This window comes from Oncorhynchus clarkii, chromosome 23 (genome assembly GCF_045791955.1).
Source record: "Oncorhynchus clarkii lewisi isolate Uvic-CL-2024 chromosome 23, UVic_Ocla_1.0, whole genome shotgun sequence".
In the NCBI taxonomy this organism is placed as follows: Eukaryota; Metazoa; Chordata; class Actinopteri; order Salmoniformes; family Salmonidae; genus Oncorhynchus; species Oncorhynchus clarkii.
The window spans coordinates 41,529,676-41,545,089 of record NC_092169.1 but is presented as its reverse complement, the minus strand read 5'-3'; the positions used below and the strand labels follow the sequence as shown (position 1 = coordinate 41,545,089).

The window sequence follows — 15,414 nt, the reverse complement described above, 5'->3', positions numbered from 1 at the left end:
AGTCCAACGCTCTAACCACTAGGCTGCCCTGCCACCCCATTATCATGATGAGAATTATAACACAATGGATCCCACGGATGTCAATAGCATACATAATTACATTATGTAGATGCATTTTAATATATTAGGCTTTTTTTAAATTGCCCGTTGAACAGTCATTACAGCTACTAAAATAGGCAAAATTAGACTTTTACTTGGAAGATTGTGTAATTACACAATTGCCTAGTACAGTATGGCCAAACCTTTATCTCTTGAGAAAATGTGTCCCAATTAAATGTGAATTTGTGCAAAACTCTAATTGTAGCCTACGTATTCATTAGGACTGTAGAACTAGGCTGATACTGTGCATTAATAATACACTTGACCCAGTAGGCAGGTTTCAGTATGATTGGCCATGTCCACTAAACAGTGAGTGTGTGTGTGTGTGTGTGTGTGTGTGCATGTTGAACTCACTGTCTTCATGTGTCCTCAGGCCGTTAGCGGGGCTGCGGGGGCCGTCTCCCGGCGTAGTGAAACACAGCACAGAGCTGTAGTACTCTGTGAACTTCTTCAGCCCCGTCACGTAGCCCACATGCACACTGTCCTGGAAGTTAGGTCTCACTGTAACCATGGTGACCTCCTCTTCCTGACCTGGCTCCCATGCCAACAGCTAGCAGAATGGTTAATGGGAACAGAGAAGGAAGAGCGTGAGATCAAACTAGAAATAAAAACTAAATGGTAGAACATCTAATAGGACTGACTGGTTTTCTGACATTTTGGATGGGAACCAAAGAGCTCCACAATTTCCCCCAGAAATAGAAGTGTTACTTTTCAAGTCTAATCATTTTCAAATGTTTTGTTTAAACCAACTCTTCCCCCTCGCACGTGCTGGTGACCTGCTCTGGGGTGTCATTTGGCATCATACCTGCCACATGAATAGTTAGCGCCAGTGTCAACGTGTTCTGCCAGTGAGTAAGCACTTGAAGGCAGGGCTGGAATGAGTCCACAGAGAGAGAGGATGAAAAAGAGAGCTTTTAATTGTGGTGTATAGCAGGTCTAATGTATAGGGACTGCATACACATCAGAATGAGAGAGTGGCCAATTAGGTGTTTAGATGATTACTACCATTGGCAAATCTGTTGGGTCTATTTCTATATTGGTTCCCAGGCTGTGAGTAGAGTTTGTCTGTGGGAAAGAGAGTGTGGAGTTGGCACGCGGTGAGGTGGGTGTGTAAGCTGAATGTGGAATATATGGATGTCCCCTCTGCTTCCGTCTCTCTCTCTCTCTCTCTCTCTCTCTCTCGCTCACTCACACTCCCAGTAACCTCTCTCTCGGGACAGCCCTGCAGTCAGAGAGAGTTTAACAGTGACTGCTAAGATGTCCTGATAAGTGGGGCCAGAGTCATTCTCATGAACTCTTCTGAGAGAAATACAGTGTCATCACATCACACAGACTATATAATCAAGTACTAGTACAGCTGATTCTAAGCAGTCTTTCTCCATACATCTCATTCTAAGCCTATAAAGTACATATTTAAATGACAGCTGACATTCTTAAACCATCTTCCTTGACAGTGTGAGCTGGAGAGATTGAACAAACGACTTCCAGATCTAGTTAGCCACAAGATAGATAGCTGCTCAAATGCTCCAAAAATGAAGGTCAATTAAACAATTGACAAATCGGAAGCCATCTTTCACAATGTTTGGTAGTGGCATATCTGTTTCCCCTTGTGACACAGCATGAGGCGTTACCAGCCTATCATCCAGTCAATCGATTGTACTGCCTCTAATGACAGGCTGCCTAGTGTCTCTGAGACTGCCCTCAGTGACAGGGTGACTGGTGTCTATCACCCATTAGAGAGTACTGCCGTCGGTGACAGGGTGACTGATGTCTATCACCCATTAGAGAGTACTGCCCTCAGTGACAGGGTGACTGGTGTCTATCACCCATTAGAGAGTACTGCCCTCGGTGACAGGGTGACTGGTGTCTATCACTCATTAGAGAGTACTGCCCTTAGCGACAAAATAACTGGTGTCTATGATGTCCCTCACCTTGTATCCCTGGTTGATCCCGTTGATAAACTGAGGGTTAGGGGCGGCCCAGGTGATACGGATGGTGGTGGAATTGACGGCCTCCACCTGAACTTTACTGGGGGCTATAGTCGGCACTGCGGAAGACAAGAGGAAAAGAGAGAATCAGATAGAGATAAAGAGATAGAGATAGAGAGAGAGGTGAGAGGGATGGACAGAGAGAACAGGATACAACCAAACGAAACACATTTCAGATTGGATGGCCTTGGCTAGGTATTGATTCTGCAGGGCAGGGGCCACCATATTCACATCTTCACTCTCTTATTTTTCTTCTCCTATCTTGAGGCTCAGGACTTATTACAACATTGTGGCTTTACTGCTCTCAGTTTCCAGCTGCGAGCTCAAACTTGAAATCTACGGCCAAGGTAGTGTAATGTACTATTCAGACCTTACAAACGATTCAATAGGAATGCATACCTCTAGGATTACATTTATTCAGCAATATTTCAATACCATTTGGCACGGATGCTAACTCAAGGTTTTTGCTCCAGTTCTGACTGCGCTGCCTTCTACATGAACTGCATCAAGAAAATATCCTTGTTGAATATCATTCTTATATTCTCCAAATGGGCATGATGCTTGACAAGTTAATTTATGTGTCAACTCATGAAATAGGTATTTAAAGGTAAGTTCTCCACAGGTAAAATCCTTTCCATTCAATTTCCTTCCAATGTCATCTAAGTATTTATCTGACTGACAAGCAGAATGTGCAATGAGCAGAGACTTTTACAGCTCACATCTGACTGACAAGCATAAGGGCCAATGAGCAGAGACTATTCCAGCTCACATCTGCACTGACAAGCATCAGGGAAAATGAGCAGAGTCTATTCCAGCTAACATCTGACTGAAAAGCATAAGGGAAAATGAGCAGCGAGGATTCAGGATCACTCACCTCCCTGCAGCGTCCACTCAGTGACCTTGTGGCTGAAGGTTCCTAGCCCCGCCCTGTTGTAGGCTGCCACCTCTATCTCATAGTTGGTCCAGATGATCAGGTCCTCCAGGAGAATGTTGGTAACGTCTGGTTTGGAGATGTTCTTACTCTGGTAGTCCACTGGAAGACCTGTTAGACGATACCTGAGAGGGGGGGGGGGGGGGGGGGGTGGGTGTAGAGAGAGGAGAGAGAGGAGAGGTTAGTCTGGTCTGGTTTGGAGATGTTCTTACTCTGGTAGTCTACCGGAAGACCTGTTAGATGATACCCGAGAGGAGAGGGGGGAGAAGGGAGGGAAGGAGGGAGGGATAGGGGAGAGAGAGGGTGTAGAGAGAGAGGAGAGGTTAGTCTGGTCTGGTTTGGATATGTTCTTACTCTGGTAATCCACCGGGAAACCAGTTAGACAATACCTGAGAAGAGACAGTACAGTCTAGTCTGAGACGATTGTAACTACAAGGCCATCCAGGGTGAAGAGACAGTAGAGTCTAGTCTGAGACGATTGTAGCTACAAGGCCATCCAGGGTGACAAAATTGAGCAAAAACTGATTCTTTGTTGGAGAATAAGACATTCAACTGTTGTGTTTTTGTATCATGGGGACCAGTGCCAGAGTGTGTTAAGGCCAGGTACTGTAGTACATCTTATCTACAGTAGAGGGAGACAGAGCAGTAGTCTACAGCACTCGCCAGAGTGAGCAAATGATGATGACGACAGAGTGATTGGAATATCTACAGAATGCCTGCCAACTTACTCTACACCATGACACAACCAGCTACAAACCTACTGCAAACTGAGTTTATCCCTACTGATAAACTGCCAGAGCTACAAGAGCAACTCCTAAAATTGTTCTTTCTCTCAGCTAGTGGTTTTACTTCATTTTGAACATGAGCTCTTATGTTATGTGCTTCCATGTAGCATAACAACTCTCATCCTTGATTCAGAGAACCAGGGAGGGTTATAGAAGCCAACCAATCCTGTTATCCCATGGTTCTCACCGGACGCTGTAGCCCCTGAGAACCCCGTTCTGGTGGCTCTCTGGTGGGGGCTGCCACTGGATCATGATGGACTGGTTGGTGCGGCCGCTGGCGATCACATTCTGGGGAGGGGCACTGGGAGGTTCCTCTGGTAGAGATACACTGCAGAGAGGAGAGAGAGCAGAGAAAGTTTGGAAGGATAGAGCGTTGTTTGTTTTTCTGTCAGAAGAGAAGACAATGCAGCGTGTTGACAGGCTCTGTCTGTAGACAGGCTCTGTCACTTCTTTCTCATCCATAACCTGTCTCATGACCTCTTGCTCTTTTCAATAATCAACACGATGTCATGAGAATGGCGCTGAAATGTATAGCATCCATTTTACGGGCTGTTTTGTGTTTTTCTTTGCTGATCTTAACATATTATATATATCTTTTACATAGTGTTTCCGCGGTCGTTTTCTATGTCCTAAAGGAGCTTCTGGACATCAGAGCAGTGATCACTAACCTTGATTTGGATGAATATATCAATAGCAGTCAATATTAATCATCACCTTATTTCAGTCTCATCTGAAAGTTGTAAAATCTTCACGAACCCTGGCTAACAAGTTGAATCAGCCATACAAAATTGGGTTCAATTATTTATTTACTAAATACCTAACTAATCACACAGAATTACATATACACAGAATGAATCATACCTTGATTTCAAATGTTGTCATAAAGGAAAACGTCCCTAGCAGACGGAACGGATATGACAGCTGGTTACACAAAGAAAAGGGGGCTGGGTTTGAGTGAAAGAGAAGGGAAGACTGAAGAACAAAAGGGAGAAGCAATGTCTCTATCGGGCTGTAGGCAGCTACTCTATTGTAAATACAGAATCTTATGCATTCTAAAATACCGCCCATTTGTAAAAGGAAAATGCAATAAATATTTACTCTGAGCTGCGCTTCGGTAGGTTGGTCGTAGATGCTGGTCGTGTTGGCCAACAGAGATCTTCCTGTCCTCAGAAGAATGTATCTGGTGGTAAATTGTAATGTCGTTGTAACGTCGTTGTATGGTAGACGGGATACTCTGTCTGTTCATTCCTAGCCCACGTTTGCAGCTGCTGTTGCTAACTCAATGGCTAGGAGGTATCACTTCTGTAGTGAATAAGAGTTCAAAGTTCATACCATTCGCAACCAAAGCTCACGCTGAGGTTGGCTTCGTTCTGTAGTTATTATCTGTACCCTTCTGACATCGGATTGTCATCCTAATATACCCGGAACAGCAAGTTATATTGTTGTCAAGGCTTTATAAAGGAAGGGAGAGGAGGGCGTGTTTCATGGGTGTCTCTTCACATGGGTGGGCCACTGAATCGGTCCTAATTCCCTCATAAAACCCCAACTATCACATTTTAGAAACTAAATTCACATTCCATCCCCTCCCAAATAATTTCATATTCAAACATTTAAATTGCAAAACAATTCCATTTGAATCTGATAACTATAATGTGTAGACTTTCCACTGTACCGTTTATGTCATCCTATCATTGATGAGAATGTCTCAGATGACAACCGAACTGACATCATATTCATTAAGTTACCAACGCATATGTTCAACTGGTTGGATTTCCAAAATATGTTTCATTTCCCCCCACCTTCTGATGTTCCCAGAATCTCTGTTTAACCTCTAGCACTTAGCTATCCCGGATCCGGGATCGTGAATACAGCCTCAAGCTCATTACCATAACGCAACGTTAACTATTCATGAAAATCGCAAATGAAATGAAATAAATACGCTAGCTCTCAAGCTTAGCCTTTTGTTAACAACACTGTCATCTCAGATTTTCAAAATATGCTTCTCAACCATAGGAAAACAATCATTTGTGTAACAGTAGCTAGCTAGCGTAGCATTTAGCGTTAGCGTTAGCATTCAGCAGGCAACATTTTCACAAAAACCAGAAAAGCATTCAAATAAAATAATTTACCTTTGAAGAACTTCATAGGTTTTCAATGAGGAGACTCTGTTAGATAGCAAATGTTCAGTTTTTCCTGAAAGATTATTTGTTTAGGAGAAATCACTCTGTTTGGTGCGTCACGTTTGGCTACCAAAAAAAACAGAAAATCCAGTCATCAAAACGCCAAACTTTTTTCCAAATTAACTCCATAATATCGACTGAAACATGGCAAACGTTGTTTAGAACCAATCCTCAAGGTGTTTTTCACATATCTCTTCGATGATATATCGTTCATGGAAGTGTGCTTTCTGTTCTGAATCCCAGGAGAAAATGCCCGCAGCTGAAGATTACGCACCAATTTAGACAAAGGACACCGGGCGGACCCCTGGAAAATGTAGTCTCTTATGGCCAATCTTCCAATGATATGCCTACAAATACGTCACAATGCTGCAGACATCTTGAAGAAACGACAGAAAGGGCAGGCTCGTTCCTGGTGCATTCACAGCCATATAAGGAGACAATGGAAAACAGAGCCTCAGAAATTCTGCTCATTTCCTGTTTGAAGTTTCATCTTGGTTTCGCCTGTAGCATGAGTTCTGTGGCACTCACAGATACTATCTTTGCAGTTTTGGAAACGTCAGACTGTTTTCTTTCCAAAGCTGTCAATTATATGCATAGTCGAGCATCTTTTCGTGACAAAATATTGCGCTTAAAACGGGCACGTTTTTTTTATCCAATAATGAAATAGCGCCCCCATAGACTCAACTGGTTTTAACAAAGGCTATTCAAGAGCCCCTCTGTAGAGTCAAGAGAGAGGGAAGGGAGAAAGGTATTTATGGGGGGGTCATAAACCTTACCCACCGGCCAACGTCATGACACAGGCAACATCCACACTGAGCTAAGGGCTAGAAATGCCACTTTCAAGGAGAAGAATACTAACCTAGACTCGTATAAGAAACCCTGCTATGCCTTCCGACGAACCATTAAACAGGCAAAGCGTCAATACAGACAATGTGTGTAAGATCTTTAAACAGGTTAACATTCACAGGGCCACAAGGCCAGCTGAACTACCAGGAAGCGAACTCAGATCATGAGCTGACCAGCTGGCAAGTGTCTTCACTGACATTTTTAACCTCTCCCTAACACAGTCTGTAATACCTGTAGCCTGTCTAAATGACTATCGCCCCATAGCACTCACATCTGTAGCCATGAAATGCTTTGAATTGTACTCTACACTACCCTTTCTCACTTAGACAAAAGGAACACCTACGTGAGAATGCTGTTCATTGACTAAAGCTCAGCGTTCAACAGTGTGTCTTCCAAGCTCATCACAAAGATAAGGACCCTGGGACTGAACACCTCTCTATGCAACTGGATCCTGGACTTCCTGACGGGATGCCCCCGGGTGATGAGGGCAGGCAATAACACATCAGCCACACTGACCCTCACCATGGGGGGCCCTCAGGGGTGCGTGCTTAGTCCCCTTCTGTACTCCCTGTTCACAGATGATTGCATGTCCACACATGACTCCAACACCAACATTAAGCTTGCAGACAACACAACGGTGGTAGGCCTGATCACTGATGGCAATGAGAAAACCTATAGGGAGGAGGTCAGAAACCAGGCAGTGTGGTGACAGGACAACAACTTCTCCCTCAACATCAGCAATACAAAAGGTGCTGACCGCGGACTACAGGAAACGGAGGGGAGAGCACACCCCCTTTCACATTGATAAGGGCTGACGGGGAGCGGGTCAAGAGATTCAAGTTCCTAGTTGTCCACATCACTAAGGATCTAGAATGGTCCAAACACACCGACACAGTCGTGAAGAGGGCACAACAATGCTTCCCCTTCATGAGGCTCAAATCCTCAGATCCTCAAAAAGTCCTACAGCTGCACCATTGACAGCATCTTGACTGGCTGCTTTACCGCTTGAACTTTTCTGGCATCCAACATGTCCAGCCCAATGAGTAGCCCACTCATTGGGCTGGACATGTTGGATGCTAGAGACATGCCGAGAGAGGAGTTTGGATTGGACTGCGGTGTTGCATTTTGTGTCTGTAAAATGAGCTGCTCGTAATGCCTAGATAGTCCTTTCTACTGCAGTTTATTTGAAATATATAACTTTAGCCACGGAGAACTGCAAATATGTTGCTTCTGCTCTCAATAACATTCCTGCTCTGAATTTATCAGGCGCTATCGACAAAGGTCAGTGGGGAAAAGTTGTGATGATGGACTACTTTTTGGACCACAATCGTGACTCTCTCTCACTCTGAAAATAACACGTTTTGAAATCAGTGGAACACAACCGGCCAAACAAGCTGTGCAAAATAAACAGACAAAACACAGGATGTCTTATAAAAGGGGTTGCAGTCTGCCCTGAAGCTTTCATCCATGTATACATCCAGGTAAGAATCTAGCTACAGATATTATACGTTTCTAATTTTGTCAGAAAGTTGTTTTCATTGCAAACTAAAGCTTGCTGTTAGGTAGCCAGCTGGAGTTCGGTGGCTGGTTTGCTAACTAGCAATGAACCTAATGTGAAGCTTTCATCCATGTATACAGGTAAGACTCTAGCTACAGGTTCAGATATTATAAGATTCTAATTTTGTCAGAAAGTTGTTTTCATTGCAAGCTTAAGCATGCTGTTAGATAGCCAGTTGGAGTTCGATCGCTGGCTTGCTAACTAAGAATGAACATAACGTTATTTGTTTAGTTTGCTATGACAATCGGTTTGTATTGCTAGTAACGTTACTCTATGGATTGGGATTATATTTAATATTTTTGCTAGCTAACGTTAACGTGACATGTCTAAACAAAAGACCCCAAGTTACAGCTTGATGTTAGGTAGCTAAAGTCAGCTGAGGTTAGGTGGCTGGCTTGCTAGCTAACATTAACTTATGTGTATAAAGTGTGTGTAGAGTTAGTTTAGTTTTCTCAGAATGCCATTTCACATTGCTAGTTATCTTCTTCGGGATAGGTGTCCGATCCACTGGATGGTTGAGCTAACGTAGGCTAATGCATGAGATTGTAAGTACCAAACATTTTTCCCAGGACATAGACATATATGATATTGTCAGAAAGCTTAAATTATTGTTAATCTAACTGCACTGTGCAATTTACAGTAGCTATTGCAGTGAAATAACACCATGCTACTGTTTGAAGAGAGTGCAAAGTGTTGAACATGAAACATTATTATTTTTAACAGAAATGCGATGGTTCATTGGATCAGTCTAAAACTTTGCACATACACTGCTGCCATCTAGTGGCCAAAATCTAAATTGCAGCTGGGCTGGAATGATACATAATGGCCTTTCTCTTGCATTTTTAAAATGATGATACAAAAAAATACAAAATAACGTTTTTTTTCCCTTCTTTGTATTATCTTGCGTTATATTCTCCTACATTCCTTTCACATTTTCACAAACTTTAAAGTGTTTCAGTTACAGGAAATTAGATTTGGGTATGTCATTTTAGGCTAAAATTGAAAAAAAAGGGGCAGATCCTTAAGGCTAGCTAACATTAGGCTTCAAAGCTTGCTTAGCTAGCCAACTGATGTTAGATGGCTGGCTAGCTACAGTAGCTAACATTCCCTGCATGAACTGTGTGTAGTGATATCTCAGAATGCCATTATGTATCTATTGTAGAGTAATGCTATAATATTTGTATCTGGAATTTGTCTTTCAGGATCAATCAGTAGCAAACGCCTGACTCTAATCCACCATTCACACAGTCATCAAAAAGAAAGCTGGCCCAAGCAAGCAAAGGCAGCAGCGCAGTCATCAACTACATGCACCACTTCTTCAACTACAGAGTTAGTAAAACACGTGTGGACCTGAATTGTGATAACTCCAGTGGCCAAAACAAGAACAAGTTTATGTTCCAGCATGCACAAGCTCCACCACAATCTGGACCTTCACTTCCTGATCACAGGCCACACCAAGTTTGCCCCTGATTGGTGCTTCAGTCTCATGAAGCAGTGCTTCAGAAAGACCAGAGGGAACACTTTGTCTGAGATTTCTGGTGTTGTAAAGGACAGCACTGACGGGTCAACATCTTACAGCTGGTTGTACTGGAGGATGGTACGGTGCTGGTGGAAAGCTATGGCTGGCAACCACACCTGACTCCATACTTCAGGCCGCTGCCACAGATCAAGCAGTACCATCACATCAGGTAAAAAATCATTTTAATTGTATGAGGTTATTCTTATCTAAACTTGCATTGATGTTGTGCAGGGTTGTAATGTCTTCTGATTTTTTGTTATTCCCTGTTTTACAGCTTCAATTCTCTAGAGCCTGGTGTTGTCGACAAGGAAGGTTTTGAGTTTTGGTACTGGGAGTCAGAGTAGGAAATCAGTCGTGCATGGAAGTATTTAGTCAGCCACCAATTGTGCAAGTTGTCCCACTTAAAAAGATGAGAGAGGCCTGTAATTTTCATCATAGGTACACTTCAACTATGACAGATAAAATTAGAAAAAAAATCCAGAAAATCACATTGTAGGATTTTTAATGAATTTATTTGCAAATTATGGTGGAAAATAAGTATTTGGTCAATAACAAAAGTTTATCTCAATACTTTGTTATATACCCTTTGTTGGCAATGACAGAGGTCAAACGTTTTCTGTAAGTATTCACAAGGTTTTCACACACTTTTGCTGGTATTTTGGCCCATTCCTCCATGCAGATCTCCTCTAGAGCAGTGATGTTTTGGGGCTGGTGCTGGGCAACACAGACTTTCAACTCCCTCCAAAGATTTTCTATGGGGTTGAGATCTGGAGACTGGCTAGGCCAGCCAGTTTCATCATAGTGCTTGATGGTCTTTGCGACTGCACTTGAACAAACTTTCAAACTTCAAATTTTTTTTTTTTTTTTTTTTAATCTTAAATATAAAATCTATTTTGATTTGTTTAACTTCTTTGGGATTGGGGGCAGTATTTTCACATCCGGATAAAAAGCGTGCCCAAAGTAAACTGCCTGTTTCTCAGGCCCAGAAGCTAGGATATGCATATAATTGGTAGATTTAGATAGAAAATACGCCAACGTTTCAAAAACTTTTAGAATTATGTCTGTGAGTATAACAGAACTGATATGGCAGGCAAAACCCTGAGGACAAACCATCCCCCAAAAAAAACATATTCACCTCATCAACTCGGTAAATGCGACCCCGTGTATATAAGTTATTGTTACTCATTGTGTATTTATTATTACTTTTATTATTATGTGTTTTACTTTTCTATTACTTCTCTATTTTCTTTCTCTGCACTGCTGGGAAGGGACTGTAAGTACACATGTCACTGTTAGTTTACACCTGTTGTTTACAAAGCATGTGACAAATAACATTTAACTTGATTTGATTTTGTCCATGCTATCTGCAGTATCTGTGTCTAAGCTGTGTATAAAACCATCACTATGCCTTGATGAATTTCCTACTGATGGAGACACATAAGGTACCTAGCCAGAGAGAGAAAAGGCTAATAACAAAGACCACAGCGGACCAGTCAGATGATGCTGAATCAATTCAATCAATTCAAAACCAAAGGGCCCATACAGAGATATGACTTTTCAGAAAGCGAGGCGCAGTTGAGATTAATTGTGGCACTTTAGGATCAAACGGAAGCACAAAGCGCTCAGTGTGAACCCTTGCGCTGTCAGACGTGAGCCCCCTATGGCTCTCCTCTCAGCTGGATATGACTGGGGATCCAACTGCTCACATTTGAGCTGGCTTGACGAGCTAGCCTGTGTAAGAGGAGGGATTGAGTCCCAAATGAACCTCTATTCACTACATAGTGCACTACTTTTGACCAGAGCACACTACGTTTTGAGAAGTGACTCAGGCTATTGAAGCCAACCTGATCTCAACAATCTCCCGGGACACCCCCAAAGCCCCCCCTGAGTGAGTGAAGTGGTGGTGTGTGTCTGGCTGCATCGGCTCAATTACTAATCCTTCAGCAGATAAAAATACACACACACACACACACGCACACAAACAATGTGTACTGGCACGGGATCACACACTGGTTGACTGGGAGACTGAGTAGGCTGTTATCATTGCACAGCAGGGGGGAGAGAGGTATCCTGGGACGGCTCTCTCTCTCTCTCTCACCGGTCAGTCTCCTTGCTGAACTGGCCCTTGCCCACGTCGTTGACGGCACACAGGCGGAACTGGTAGGAGCGTGCTGGGATGAGTCCACTGACGGTCACTGCTGTCGACTCAGGCACTATGTTGGCCAGGAGGATAGCCCAGGGAGCGTCTAGCACAGGAAGAGAGAACAGACACATATCAAACCTGCAGATGATCTAATCCTTCTCTTCATTCTATTTATCCTACTAACAGTGGTTTATTCTTTCTCATTATCCATCTGCCTGTGTCCTCCTGAGATCACTCACTGTTCTCAGAGACCTCCAGGATGTAGCGAAGCAGGGGGCTGTTCCCGTCGAAGGGCTTGGCCCAGGTCAAGTTAATGGCCCTCTTTTCTGAGGAACTTAGCAGGGCCGCAGGGTTCTCTGGAGCATAGGGCAGCTGTCTGAGGGGTGGTGGTGTGTGTGTGTGTGTGTGTGTGTGTGGGGGGGGGGGGGGGGGGTAGACAGATAGTCAGAGAGGTTGTCAGACACACGGGCAGACAGAAAGAGGAGATAAGACTGGATGAGTTTTTTAAAATACATTCTTAGAGGTAAGATTTACTCAAAATCCATCATTAAAGGAAACTAGGACAGCAGGGTAGAGAAAAAAAGAGAGAGAGACAGACAGGAGTGGGGTGAGACAGTTGAGCGACAGGAGATGTGAGAATGGGGAGAGAGGTGAGACAGGAGAGGTGAGACAGGAGGGGTGGGAGAGGTGAGAATGGGGAGAGAGGTGAGACAGGAGAGGTGGGACAGGAAAAGTGACATAGGAGAGATTAGACATGAGATGTGCGACAGAAGAGCTGAGACAGGAGAGGTGAGACTGGGGAGAGAGGTGAGACAGGAGAGGTGAGAAAGGAGAGGTGAGACAGGAGAGGTGAGAATGGGGAGAGAGTTGAGAATGGGGAGAGAGGTGAGACAGAAGAGATGGCCGGGAGAGATGAAAATGGGGAGAAAGGTGAGAATGGGGAGAGAGGTGAGACAGGAGAGGTGAGAATGGGGAGAGAGGTGAGACAGGAGAGGTGAGACTAGGATGAGAGGTGAGACAGGAGAGGTGGGATAGGAGAGGTGAGGCAGGAGAGGTGGGATAGGAGAGGTGAGGCAGGAGAGATGAGACATGAGAGGTGGATAGGAGAGGTGAGGCAGGAGAGGTGGGATAGGAGAGGTGAGGTAGGAGAGATGAGACAGGAGAGGTGGGATAGGAGAGGTGAGGCAGGAGAGATGAGACAGGAGAGGTGGGATAGGAGAGGTGAGGCAGGAGAGGTGAGACTGGAGAGCTGGGACTGGAGAGCTGAGCTACAAGAAGACAATGAGTAAGGGCTGGCAAAAGAACGGGAGGTCAGAAAGTTAGAAAATGTTTATTGTATTTTTCTGTGTGTGTTAAGAGAACAGCAGACAGAGATCATTATAAAAAGACCACGAAGAGGTGGACAGAGCAAGAAGTGAGAGAGAGAGAGAGAGAAAAGAGAAAAAAACAAGCAGTATTTTTTGTTAAAGACAGGATGAGAGAGAGAGCAAACCAGCAGTATATCTTGTTCAGGGCAGGATGAACAAGAGAGAGAGAGAGAGCGAGAGAGAGAAAACAAGCAGTATATCTTGTTCAAGACAGGATGAACAAGAAAGAGAGAGAGCGAGAGAGAGAGAGAGAGAGAGAGAGAGAGAGAGAGAGAGAGAGAGAGAGAGAGAAAAAAAACAAGCAGTATATCTTGTTCAAGACAGGATGAACAAGAAAGAGAGAGAGAGAGCGAGAGAGAGAGAAAACAAGCAGTATATCTTGTTCAAGACAGGATGAACAAGAAAGAGAGACAGAGAAAACAAGAGGATGATGAAGAGGGAGAGAGAGATATGTCGATCGTGTTACCTGACTCGGAGGTGTGCGCTGCGTGAGTCATTGCCTCCTACTGACATAACCCTACAGGTGTAGGTCCCGATGTCACCTGACCAGGTCTGGGAGATGTGGAGGGTACCATCCGGGTCCAGCCGGATACGAGGGATAGACTGGGCGTTGATGACCAAGCCCTCCTTCTCCCACACATACCTACAGTTTAAAGGTCCAATACAGACATTGTTATCTAAACATCAAATCATTTCTGGGTAACAATTAAGTACTTTTCAACTAAAATGGTCAAAACGAAACAAAAATAACTTCCTATCAAATAGCAATTTCTCAAGCAAGAATTTTACTTGGACTGTTTGGGAGTGGTCTGAGTGAGGGTGGGAAACTGAAAACTAGCTGTAATTGGCAGAGAGGTTTGGAACTCTATCTTATTGGTCTATTAACTAATTTACTGCCAAAACTCCATTCACCGAAAACAGACTGAAATTTCAGGCGGCCTTTTCAAACAGCTCTTACACAAAATGGGCAAAATCATACATTTCCCAATTTCACAGTATCATTCCAACCTCATAGTGGTTGCTTCTTGACATGCACAGCAGGCGTGACCTGCCCCTGTGACCTTGTCATATTGTGCAATGTTAGTGAGTGTTGTTGTATGTAAGGTTGGAGAAAAGTGTGTGTGTTTGTGTGTGCATAAGATGCTTTGTGTGCGTCTCACTCTGTGTGTGTGTGTGTGTGTGTGTGGGTGCAGTGTGTCTGTATGTGTGTGTAAAAGTGTACTGTGTGTGTGTTTGGGTGGGTGCAATGTGTGTCAAGTGGTGGGTGTAGCTGGTGCATGGAAGTCAGGCGCTGGAGAGCAGAGATGAGCGGACAAAGCACTTTACTAAGGCAATCATAATACAGAACACAACTGCATCACAAAACAAATGCCCAAAGAACAAGTGAGGCAGCACAAAGTACAAAATCTTTAGTACAAAGTACCGGCTGCCACAAAGCACGGGCATAAAACAAAACCTGTCGCAAACCAGACGGAAGTGTGCCAACCTTGACAAATGAACAATACTTCACACAGACATGGAGGGAACAGAGGGCTAAATACACATAGTAATGATGATGAGACGTAAACCAGGTGTACAGGAAAACAAGACAAAACAAATGGAAAATGAAAAGTGGATCGGCTATGGCTAGAAGACCGGTGACGTCGACCGCCGAACGCAGCCCAAACAAGGAGAGGAACCGACTTCGGCGGAAGTCCTGACAGTGTGTCTGTATGTGTGTGTAAAAGTGTACTGTGTGTGTGTGCGTGCATGCACATAGTGCTTGGTGTGTGTGTGCTCTCCTACCTGACCGTGACACTGGGGTCGTGTGTAACTCCACAGGTCACAGTGGCCTTGGTGCCTTTGATGACACTCTGGTCCTGAGGAGGGGTGTTGATACGGGTGCGAGCTGTAGGGAGAGAGAGTGGGTGTATGAACACACACTTATACACACAAACTATAAAGAGAAGGATGCAGTGCGTGCTGCATGTTCTGATTTCTCCAAGTGGCACGTTGTCC

At 44.0% G+C, this 15,414-nt stretch overlaps 1 protein-coding gene across 1 annotated transcript in view; it reads right to left on the bottom strand.

Moving 5' to 3' along the window:
- Positions 1-15,414, bottom strand: part of LOC139381372 (protein sidekick-2-like) — a 605,846-nt gene that overhangs the window by 59,591 nt on the left and 530,841 nt on the right. Inside the window, exons 12-19 of the mRNA XM_071124848.1 lie at positions 15,202-15,304; positions 13,883-14,059; positions 12,289-12,425; positions 12,005-12,152; positions 3,991-4,131; positions 2,962-3,143; positions 2,031-2,146; positions 454-649 (exon numbers count right to left, since the gene is read on the bottom strand). Of these exons, the coding sequence (XP_070980949.1) occupies positions 454-649; positions 2,031-2,146; positions 2,962-3,143; positions 3,991-4,131; positions 12,005-12,152; positions 12,289-12,425; positions 13,883-14,059; positions 15,202-15,304 (1,200 nt within the window). The remainder of the gene's footprint in view (positions 1-453; positions 650-2,030; positions 2,147-2,961; positions 3,144-3,990; positions 4,132-12,004; positions 12,153-12,288; positions 12,426-13,882; positions 14,060-15,201; positions 15,305-15,414) is intronic.